Source organism: Meles meles, chromosome 3, assembly GCF_922984935.1.
Source record: "Meles meles chromosome 3, mMelMel3.1 paternal haplotype, whole genome shotgun sequence".
NCBI lineage: Eukaryota > Metazoa > Chordata > Mammalia > Carnivora > Mustelidae > Meles > Meles meles.
The window spans coordinates 145,401,120-145,413,433 of record NC_060068.1 but is presented as its reverse complement, the minus strand read 5'-3'; the positions used below and the strand labels follow the sequence as shown (position 1 = coordinate 145,413,433).

General features: G+C 38.7%; 1 protein-coding gene across 2 annotated transcripts in view; it reads left to right on the top strand.

The window, feature by feature from the left end:
- Nucleotides 1-12,314, top strand: part of ITGA1 (integrin subunit alpha 1) — a 168,420-nt gene that overhangs the window by 57,029 nt on the left and 99,077 nt on the right. For both annotated transcript variants that reach the window (XM_045998899.1, XM_045998900.1), the window contains one exon: nucleotides 458-578. In XM_045998899.1, coding sequence (XP_045854855.1) covers nucleotides 458-578 — 121 coding nt within the window. The remainder of the gene's footprint in view (nucleotides 1-457; nucleotides 579-12,314) is intronic.

Here is a 12,314-nt window from a genome sequence, read left to right as displayed (position 1 = left end):
GGAGAAAGCTTCCTCTTCTGAGGATTTAAATGGTGATTCTTGCATCTTTCATAGTCAAAACAGGAAAATGAAGTTGTTTACATTTCATTAGTGGCCATGATTCACTGTAGGGCTCATTACTGGAAAGCTATCTGTAACCACATTAGGCATATCCAAGCATGAGTTTCTGCCAGGTCTCTCTCTCTCTCAGATTCTGAAATCATTAGCTCTGGGAATGGTACAGCTACTAAATTTCTATAGGGTTTTGTTTGAATATTAGTACTTGTATTCTTCAGTTGTTATTTGCAGTCAGTAATATAATTAATACCATAGACCTTTTTTGTAGTTCTCGTTTTTTGAGCATCATTGCTTTTTGTAACAAGAGCAGAGTTTTTAGTCATGCCTTCCATAATTCAAAACATGATGGAATCTTAGTTATAAACTCTGTGTAACTGGACTTTTGTTTTCCCTCTTAAAGTTGTTCTAGACTTCTGCGTATCATTCAATGTGGATGTGAAAAATTCAATGACTTTCAGCGGCCCCGTGGAGGACATGTTTGGATATACTGTTCAACAATATGAAAATGAAGAAGGAAAATGGTAAGCCGGCTGATTTTGTTGTGTTGTCATTTAGTTTTTTTACAAGGTAATGGAAAATATTATTTGGTTACAGTTTGTTTTATGAATGAGACTTCAATAGAATGAATCATGCATGGTAGAAAATGCAGTCTAATCATTTGTTAATGGAAACTGACAGAGTTAAAAAAAAAAAAAAAGGGGAAATTCCTTGGCAGTACTCAAGGAAGTGGTTAGTGATTTCTGTTCAAGCCCCTGTTGACCTCAAGAAGGTCCTTGTCCAAAATAGTCATTGTTCTGCAGTTGTTATTCTGGCAAGAGTTCTTTCATTGTTCTCACTCCAGAGTAGCTGAATGACAGCTGGAAGAATTGGGAGGCAAATGAGATGCTATCTTGAAAGGGTTAATATCACTTCCATAAGATATTATTGGGCTTATATTTTTGGTGATTTACTGACCTACTGAGTTTGGTTTACTATTTATAGTGAACCTTACTGAATTTCTTTTATACACTTACAAGCCCATTAGTAATGATTCACTTCACTTTAGGTATGATTTTTAAAGCATATTTGACTTGTTGAAAGTTACACAAAATTAATATTGAAGCTCTTTTACTTTATATTTAACATAATTTTAGTGACCTTTTTTATTAGGAAAAAAGAACAAGAATTTGTTAAAATTTTCTTCAGTTTAATAACTTAAACTAAACTATTCTTGCAACTAAAAGAATAACCAAAAGGGATCTATGCCTCTCAGGACAACAATAATCTAACACTCTACTATATTGCACAAATGAAAAAATATGGATTTTTTTGACGTTTCATTCTATCTTTTAGACTTAATTTGATCATAATCCCCCCAAGATGATCAATAGTAAGAATTCGAGTTCTCACATTTTCTGTGTAAAAATATTATATCCTTCGGGACGCCTGGGTGGCTTAGTTGGTTAAGCGGCTGCCTTCGGCTCAGGTCATGATCCCAGCGTCCTGGGATGGAGTCCCACATCGGGCTCCTTGCTCAGCAGGGAGCCTGCTTCTCCCTCTGCCTCTGCCTGCCGCTCTGTCTGCCAGTGCTTGCTCGCTCTCTCTCCCTTTCTCTCTCTCTGACAAATAAATAAAATCTTAAAAAAAAAATATTATATCCTGGGTACAAACTAGATTTTGTGGAGGTGTTTCACTGTCTATTTACAAATATCTTAGATGACCCTAATAATCTAATAATAGTGTATGGGTTCTGTATTCTTTGTCCTACCAACCTATACTCTCACTTACCACCCCACCTGACCCCATTTAAGGTTAAACAGGTGAAATCATCACTCTAGACACCAGTTTTATTCTTTTAGGCATTATGCCTGCAATTCAGAGAGCTCTGCCTCTCAGAGAGTAATGTGAGTGGACCAAACATAAGCTGTAATAAACTGAAACTTAGCTGGCCACCTGGGTAGCTGAGTCAGTTAAGCATCCAACTATTGATTCCGGCTCAGGGTTGTGGGATCAAGCCCCAAGTGGAGCTTTGCATTGGGCTCTGCGATGGGCCTGGAACCTACTAGGGATTCTCTCTCCCTTTGCTCCTCCCCACCTCTCTTCCTATGCTCCTCCCCAAATGTTCATTGACTGATGAATGAATAAAGAAGATGTGGGGGTGTGTATATGTACACACACACACACACACACACACACAATAGAATATTACTCAGCCATCAAAAGAATGAAAAAGAATGAAATCTTGCCATTTGCAACAACATGGAGAGATCTAGAGTATATTATGCTAAGTGAAATAAGTCAGTCAGAGAAAGACAAATACCATATGATTTCACTCATATATGGAATTTAAGAAACAAAACAGATGAACAGAAGTGAAATTAAAAAAAAAAGGAGGGAGTCAAACCATAAGAGCCTCTTAACTATAGCAAATAAACTGAAGGTTGCTGGAGGGGAAGTGGGCTAAATGAGTGGTGGGCATTAAGGAGGACGCTTTGATGAGCACTAGGTGTTATATGTAAGTGATGAATAACTACATTCTACTCCTGAAACTAATGTTATGCTATATGTTAACTAATTAAATTTAAATTAAAACTTGAAATATTTTAAAAAGTGCTAATGAGTATAACATAGACTATAAATTTAATAGGAGTTAAAAGAAGTTTAAAAGGAGTTAAAAAGGAGTTAAAAGGAGGAATTGACTCTTGCTTGACACTTGAGCTAAGTGTCATCAAGACATCTTGAAAGATGACTTAATTTTTAATAAGAAAAGAAGTAATGCCACTGCAATCTGTGAAGCCACATAAGCAAGAGCATAGATTTGAGAAGTGAGTGTGTTGGTAAGCAAACAGGACTGACATAGAGAAGGTAGAGGACAAAGGGTAATGGCAGACCTGAGAAGCCAGACAAAGGAAGTTGGACCTAAGTAGAGGACATTGAGAACCACTGTAGGTGTGGAAATTACATAGAGATTGGATTGGAGAAAAAAGTGCCTGAAAGCTTGGGAATCTACATAGTAATCTATGTAGTAATCTGGTGCTTAAGAGATGAGGTCCCAGGCTAGATTAGAGAGAAAATGGAATGAAAGAAAAGTGCATCCAAGATAAATTTAGATGAGTCATTAAGGCTTGGTGGAAGTTTGGAAATGTCAAATGGAGATGTAGAAGAAGTCAAACATAGTCCAGAATTTTTACACTGGATCATTGGAAAATAGGTAGTCATTCAGAGAGAAATATATAGGAAAGAAAAATAAGTTTCGTCACGAAGTTGGTATATATGGCTTTAAACAGCTTGAGTAATGTCTGGATAGTTGGAAACCCTAAATGGAATACAGATAAGAGGTAGAAGATAATATATTAGAGGAGATGTTTAGAGGGCAAAGACTGGTTTTGGTTCCCACTTGTAATCCTGTGCATTGCCCAACATTTAGCACCGGGACTTAAACATAATACACATTCAGTGATTATTTGTTGGCTGAACAAATGAATCTAATTTAACTCCCTGTTAGCATTAATGAAAAAACAAGCACACACACACAAGTAATGTTAAAAGTGGCTCTCCTATGACTATTATCAAAAACACAAAAGATAAGTGTTGGCAAGAATATGGAAAAAAGGAAACGTTTGTGCACTGTTGGTGGGAATGAAAATTGGTGCAGTCACTATGGAAAAAGTCTAGACGTTCCTCAGAAAATTAAAAATGAAATTGGATGGGCGCCTGGGTGGCTCAGTGGTTTAAGCCGCTGCCTTCGGCTCAGGTCATGATCTCGGGGTCCTGGGATCGAGTCCCACATCGGGCTCTCTGCTCGGCGGGGAGCCTGCTTCCCTCTCACTCTCTCTGCCTGCCTCTCTGCCTACTTGTGATCTCTCTCTGTCAAATAAATAAATAAAATCTTTAAAAAATAAAAATTAAAAAATTAAAAAAAAAATGAAATTGGAAGGGGAGGTGAACCATAAGAGACTATGGACTCTGAAAAACAATCTGAGGGTTTGAAGGGGCGGGAGATTGGGGGAACCAGGTAGTGGATATTAGGGAGGGCACGTATTTTATGGAGCACTGGATGTGGTGCAAAAACAATGAATACTGGGGCGCCTGGGTGGCTCAGTGGGTTAAAGCCTCTGCCTTCGGCTCGGGTCATGATCCCAGGCTCCTGGGATCGAGCCCCACATCGGGCTCTCTGCTTCACAGGGAGCCCGCTTCCTCCTCTCTCTCTGACTGCCTCTCTGCCTAGTAGGATTTCTCTCTGTCAAATAAATAAAATATTAAAAAAAAAAATGAATACTGTTACGCTGAAAAGAAATTTTAAAAAAAGGAAAGAAAAAAAATAAATAAATAAAAGATATGTTACCGTAAGGGCCTACTTAGCCAGAGGGAGCCATTTTGTTGTTTATGCAGTAAACTTAGATTGACCCTATGCAGTAGACTTAGATTGACCCTGCCCCTCCCAGAGGAACTTACTTGCAAAGCCCAGATACAAGGGCAGGTCAGGCCAGGTGGAGACATCTAATCAGTGGAGTGCGCATACTGTCTCCCTAGCTACCAGGGAGAGTGGGCCCTGCCTTTTGGGCGCCAATTCTGACCGAGGTGATAGGCTAGTTCAAATATCTACTAGGGTAAATTGTAATCTCATTGTGCACCTATGTGTAGCCAGGCTCAACCACATGGCTTTTGCTCTATAAAAGTTAGTCTGTGAGGCAGGGAAGGGTCGCCTATTTGTAAGAGATGGCCCTGACTGGTCAGTTTGATTCTCGATGCTTGGCGCAAAATAAAGCTTTGCTTGACCTTCAAAAAAAAAAAAAATATATGTGTCATATACATACAATTGAATATTATGGAACCTGAAAACAAGAAGGAAATCTTGCCTTCTGAGTCAACATGGAGGAACCTAGAGTACATTTTGCTAAGTGAGATTAGCCAGACACAGGACAAATACTATATGATCTCACTTATATAAGGAGTCTTAAATAGTCGAAGTCATAGAAACAGCATGTAGAATGGTGGCTACCAGGAGCTGGGAGAAGGGAAAATAAGAAAGTATTAGTCAAAGGGTATAAAGTTTTAGTTATGCAAGATGAATGAGTACTAGAGATTTACTGTACAGCATACTGCCTGTAGCTAACAACACTATTGTATTGTATTCTTAAAAATTTACTAATAAGGTAGATCTTATTCAAGTAATTATGCCTATCTAATAAAGCCCTACTAAAAACTCCGGACACTGAGGCTTGAGTGAACTTCCTCCACACTGATGGTCTGGAAGGGTGTTGTGTCCTGAGGACACAGAAACTTCACATTTGGGATCCTCCCAGACCTTGTACTATGGTCTCTTTTGGGGAACTCATCTTAATTTGTATCCTATTATAATTAACTAAAATCAGAAGTATTTAAAAAAAGAAGGTAGATCTTATGTTAAGTGTTCTTATCCTGAAATAATAATAATAATAACTAAATAGGGTTGGAGGAAACCTGTAGAAGCAATTGATATGTTTATGGCCTAGACTGTGGTGATGCTTTTACAGGTGTATACATGTCTCCAAACTCATCAAATTGTATACATGAAGTATGTACAACTCTTAATATGTCAATCATATTTCAATAAAGTATTCGGTTTTGGTTTTAGTTTTTGTTTTTGTTTTTTATAAGTGACTTCCACAGGGAACTGTTAACTACTTAGGGCCAGAGCTGAAACTAGAGCTCATGTCTCTCCACTCCCAGTCCGGTGCTTTTTTTTTTTTTTTTAGAACTATATTAAGAAGTAAATGCCAGTAATTACTATCTTTGCAGTTTTAGACGTTTACATGTTAATATACATGTGAGAATTTGTGAACATTTGAATGTATAAGGATGTCAGATAATTTAATTCCATTCTGACATTCCATATTTAAAATGATTTTATATAAGAAGTGTGAAAAATCAGAACAACAAAAGTGATGTGGCCAACTGAATTTAAAAGTAAACAAACCACAAAAATCTAAATGTCCAAACCCTTAAGGATGGTTTGGTAGCAGCATATTGTTCTAAAGCCACTGGTGATGTAAAATAAATTTTAGAAACATGTTTGGATATTCTGTAAGTGTTTATAAAATCAGATAGGATGCAGACTTACTTTAAGAAATGGGCTATGGAATCAGGGAGATTGAAATTAAAACTACATTGAGATACCACCTGACACCAGTTAGAATGGCCAAAATTAGCAAGACAGGAAACAACGTGTGTTGGAGAGGATGTGGAGAAAGGGGAACCCTCTTACACTGTTGGTGGGAATGCAAGTTGGTGCAGCCACTTTGGAGAACAGTGTGGAGATTCCTGAAGAAATTAAGAATAGAGCTTCCCTATGACCCTGCAATTGCACTACTGGGTATTTACCCCAAAGATACAGATATAGTGAAAAGAAGAGCCATCTGTACCCCAATGTTTATAGCAGCAATGGCCATGGTCGCCAAACTGTGGAAAGAACCAAGATGCCCTTCAACGGATGAATGGATAAGGAAGATGTGGTTCATATACACAATGGAGTATTATGCCTCCATCAGAAAGGATGAATACCCAACTTTTGTAGCAACATGGACGGGACTGGAGGAGATTATGCTGAGCGAAATAAGTTGAGCAGAGAGAGTCAAGTATCATATGGTCTCACTTATTTGTGGAGCATAACAAAGAACACAGTGGACATGGGGAGATGGAGAGGAGAGGGAGTTGAGGGAAACTGGAAGGGGAGATGAACCATGAGAGACTATGGACCTGAAAAACAACCAGAGGGTTTTGAAGGGGGGGGGGGTGGGAGGTTGAGGAACCAGCTGGTGGGTAATAGGGAGGGCACATACTGCATGGAGCACTGGGTGTGGTGCAAAAACAATGAACACTGTTATGCTGAAAATAAACAAAAAAAAAATGGGCTATGGAATAATTGACATATTTGAGAGAATATGGATTTTGTTACTCTGTTTTTCTCCAGAGGTGGGTACCTTTATAAATCATATTTACTACTCAGGTTTTGGAAGCTCATCAACCTCAGATTTTTAAAAAAAATCAACCTGACCCATATTACATCTTGGCTGAAGTTTGCCTAAAGAAGGAGGCAAGACGACACTTGGTCTGTTACAAGTGTAGTCTGTGCATTTGAAAAGCATTACTTTAATTCTTCGGATTAATTAAAAGTTAACCAAAAAAGGCAGCCTTATGTCCCCTTTACCTCTCAGAAGTTTACTAGGAGGTGTAATTTACTTTATATACTTGGCTCAGAAACCACATGTTTTCTCAGTATCAGAACACATTATACCTCTGATTAAGATCAGCCGTTGTTCGTTATGACTAGCATGAGCTGAAACATCCCAGTAATTGCAATGTGGTTCAGAAAAATTCACAAAGAACACAATTAGTTTAATAATTTTGCTTTGAAGAGAAGAAACTTAAATGTGCTCAGCATTGCACAAGCTTTCCAGATTTAGTGGTAATCACCAGTATGGCAAACTTTCCACCAAGTGGGAAAATATGGGTTGTTGTCTCCGGGGCTTTCCACTCTGTGGCTCCTTTGCTTCGTTTCTCTTAATATGCACATCAACCCTTTTAACTGCTGTTCCAGCAGCCTTTGCTTCATTCCTTTTAATATGTGCATCAACCCTTTTAACTGCTGTTCCAGTAACCATTCATTCAGTGACTCCAGTGGGCCTGCCTCTCAAGGTAGGTTTTCATGATGCAGATACCTTCCTAGTCAATCCTCCACCCAATATATTTCAAAATATGTTGACTTCCTGCCTTTTCCCTAGAGGACCCTGCTTTATGCCAAGTAAGGTTTACCAGTGAACTAATGTGACTGATGATCACTTTCCAAAGTACGTGTGTTTTAAGTAAGACCTATTCAAGCTTGGGGTAAAAAGACTTTTCAAATGTTCTATCACATTTTCTCTTACAATTTTAATATAATATTTATTTTCCATTGTTTATAATATCTTTTGAAGTTGAAATTTCCTCCTTGCTAAACTTGTCATTTCTTTGGTGTACCTCATTTGCACCCCTATACCTTTCACGACTGAAAGTAATACAACTAATGAGGCCACTATGTAACTTCATTCTCCAAAATGACCAAACACTCCATTCATTAAGGGGGGGGGGGCGGGGGGGAAGGCTGGCTAGCAGGGGTATTTGGCTTGGACATGAAAAAAGAGTTAGGTGAAAAGAGTGTTCATGAAATAGTATAAATATGAGACAACAATCTCTAGAAAACTACCTTTTTTAGAGGAAAAAACATAAATAAGTAGAATATTTTCTTCAAATAAGTAAAATAATGGTTATGATGACAAGAATGACTATTATGAACAGCAAACTTTTCTCAGGTTACTAAATTCTATTATAACTAGAGTTTTTTTTCATGAGAACAGAGTATAGAATGAGTGAATAAGAATCAGAATTAGTCATTTTAGAATGAGTGTAGTAAAAATTATTTCTCTCACTTTAATGATCTTTGAGTTCATCAGGTGTTTCTCTAGAGATCAATAATGAGATCCAGAACATTCTTTAATCCTCTTACTCTGCACACAGATCATTGCAATAGTGCCATAGAAAAAGCAAAAATTGAATAGAAATAAAATGTAATGAGCTAAAGCAAACCTGCACTAAAATTTGAAATAATAGTATCCATATTTCATGACACAATGTGTCTTGGGTCTTCACAGTGACCATTTGGGTTTGAGCAGATATCATTGTTACCATCCTCATTTTCTAGACAGGAAACTGGGACTCAGAGAAAGAACTGCCAAGAGTTCAATATAGCAAGTATATGTCAGGGCCAGGACATGGAACACCAGCCTTCTGACTTTCAGCCAATTCTGTCCTGTAACAACAAGTACTCTCTGGTACCATGACCTGTAGAAATGCCTCCTGTGTCATGCCAAAGGCATATATGGCATTCTTCTAAAGCAAAATATTCAACCTCTAAAATGGAAAAGAAGACTTCACAATTAGGACCTCTTAGTTGGTTGCATGAGCCGTAAATTCCCAGTTCTTATTCAGATTCTTAGGGCATTTGATATAATCATTAATTCATTCACGTAGTAAATGCTTACTGAATACCTCTTTTGTTTCTGACATTGTTATAGGTCTTAAGGGTATATGAGTGAACAAAATAGATAAAAATTCTTGCTATTGTGAAGGTTATATTCCACTGAGGAAGAAGGGAACAAAAACATGAATAATAAATGTAATAAACAGGTAGGTTATATCATACGTCAGAATGTGATAAGGATATGAGAAAAAAGAACAGGGATTGATAGATAATGGGGATTGAGATAAAAGATAGATAATGGGGATTGAGAAGTCTGAAGATTCCTGAAATTCCATAAAGATTGTGTTGATACTCCTCTAGGATCTTATTATTTTTATGCAGCTGGGGAAACTTCAGATTAAGTAGTAAATATATGTACTTTTCAAAGCTGCAAGCTTGATGTCAGAAAAATAGCTCCCAGGAAAACACATGAAATCATTTTAGATCATATTCCTGATAACCCATTCTTTACCACTCATCCCAGCTCTCGTGTTCCCTGTCTCGATCCTGGCCTACTACCCTACCATCTTCTGAGCTGTCACACCTCAGGGCTGGCTTATCCAGAATACACAATGGGCCATGACTCCAGTTTCTATTTCAGGTTATCTCCAGTGATAGCCATACTGAGGGGCTTTCTGTTGCCCTAGAAACCGAATTAAGCTACTTTCCTTTCAAGTCAGCTGTGTGCCGCTCTCAACCTTCTTGCTGCAGTGTATGCCAGATCTACACTGTATTCCCGCCCCCTGGGCCTTCTCTTCACCCTTGTTGTCAGCACTCGCTCTCCTACTTTCAACGTTTGCCTGGGCTGCCCACGATCTCTCTCCTCTCCTGGTTTAGAATTCACAATAACTTTACCATTAACATGCCATCCAGAACTCATTCTTCATCAATTATTGGAATTTTCCCCTAGTTAATGTGTTCTAAACAAATCAGTATTCTTCCACACACTTATATAACTTGTCTATTTGAAGGAGAGGTCTTTGGAGGTCTATATTGCATCTACAATGGAAACAACTTTCAAAACATCCCTGACCTCCTTTTTGCCTGAGGGGCTGTCTGATGGGTCCACATAGGCCCTGTCAGTTTAAATCTAAATTAAATCTCCACAAGCCCACCAGCTGACTACCTCTCTCCCTAAATCTCATGAGATGGCAATTGCTACTATTTTCAGAGAAGGAAGGAAGGAAGTTAAGGAAAGAAAGAAGGAAAGAAGGGAGGGAGAGGCCCTAGATTAAAACTTTATCCTCCCTTCCTGTTTCAGTTAACTCTTGGTTTATAACAAACCATCTCAAAACTTAGTGAGCTTAAACAACATTGTTTATTATTTCTCAAGAATTTGAGGATTGCATAGGTGTTCCCCTGTTAACTGGGGAACTGCATGAATGCTCATCTGGTACCTCACTTGGGGCTGGAGGGTCTAAGATGGTTTTTTTTGTTTGTTTGTTTGTTTGTTTTTATTTATTTATTTGAGAGAGACTGTGAGAGAGAATATGAGCGAAGAGAAGGTCAGAGAGAGAAGCAGACTCCCCGTGGAACCGGGAGCCTGATGTGGGACTCGATCCTGGGACTCCAGAATCATGACCTGAGATGAAAGCAGTCGCTTAACCAACTGAGCCACTCAGGTGCCCGGGTCTAAGATGGTTTAACTCACATGCCTGGCAGTTCATGCTGTTGACTCAAGCACTACTTCTCCCCCATGTGGCCTCTCATCCTCCATTAGGCTAGACTGGGTTTCTTCACAGCATGTGCTCTCAGATTTCCAAAAGAGTGAAGTGGAATCTGTGATGCCTTTTTTTTAAATTATTGAAGTATAGTTGACATACAATGTTACATTAACTTTAGGTGTACAATGTATCGATTTGACAATTCTATACATTACTCAAGCCTCGGGAGTCACAGCGCCATTTCTGCTGCCTTCTATTTATCAAGTAAGTCCCAGTTTGACAGTAGGAAATACAGATTATGTCTTAGTGAAGGACAATGTTGCATTACAAAGAATATGAAAAATGTCCAAGTCATCTACTCTGGTTTCAAACGTCTGAATACTGGGGCACCCAGATCCCTAGGGAATCAGTGGCCTTTCCTCATGTCTAAAACAAATTTTTCCTTCTGGATTCACCCCTTCTACCAGCTCAGGGGCTCTACTCTCTCTTCTGTAATATTAGCCTTTCTCATATTACTAGTTCTTTCTCAACATCATTTATCAATATATGGATGCCTCCTATAATAAAATTAAACTCACCTCAAACCCTTGATGGTTTGCCTGGAGGGGGGGAGGGGAAAGCCCACACATATTGACATGGCCCATCTCCCTCATTTTTAGCCAAACATCTTGAAATAAAGTCTGCTCTTTACTCATGGCTCCCATTTTTTATATTCTTTCTGCTTTGTCTTTTGTGATATCACTGTTTCCTAATTCTCTCTCTCCTTCTCTGGACACTCCTATCAGGTTTCTTTTTATGCTCGTTAAAATCTTGTGTTATTTTTTTTTTCTTCAACTGTCTTTTTACTGTGTATTCTCTTAAGGCGGTAGTATTTATGCTTGGGGCCTCAACCATGCTCAGATATGTTCCACGTGCTTTCTGAGATGGCCACCAGCAAGACTGAGCCCAGAGGCCTGCAGAAATAACCCATTATCAATGCACTCTACTGGCTTCTCTTCTCTCTATCATTTTCCCCATCTCCACATTTGTGTGGGCTTAGAATTGCCTCCCCAAAATCCACCTACACCAAAGTCTTTGTCTAGGGTCTGCTTTTGAGAAAATTCAAAGTAAGACAGCTTTTATTCTAACTACTTATAGAATTGGTTCTCCCTTCCTCTCCACTTCCAAAATTCAGGTCCTGTTTTCTTGTCTGGGTCTAGAAACTCTTACCTTCACTCTCTGAGTCTAATTTGCCCCTTTCCCAGTTTATTCACAACATTGCAAGCAGATAAGCTCCACCCAGCTTTTGATTATTAAAAGCATGGGTGGTTCCCAACTCTCCCCTCCATATGATAAACCCAAAGTTCTCAAAGCGGACTCTAGGAATGTTCATGATCTGGACCCTGTTTGGCTTGACAGGCTCTACTTCTACTCCAGCTATGCTAAGCTACTTGAACTCCCCAAAGGAGCTGTTTCTTCTTGCTTCTAAGACCTGGCTGATGTGGCACCAAGTTTTGACCTACCCAGTATTATAATAGTCCATTTATAGTTCTGCTTCCCCCTAAGTTTTAAGCAACCTAAAAAAATTCTATTAATTC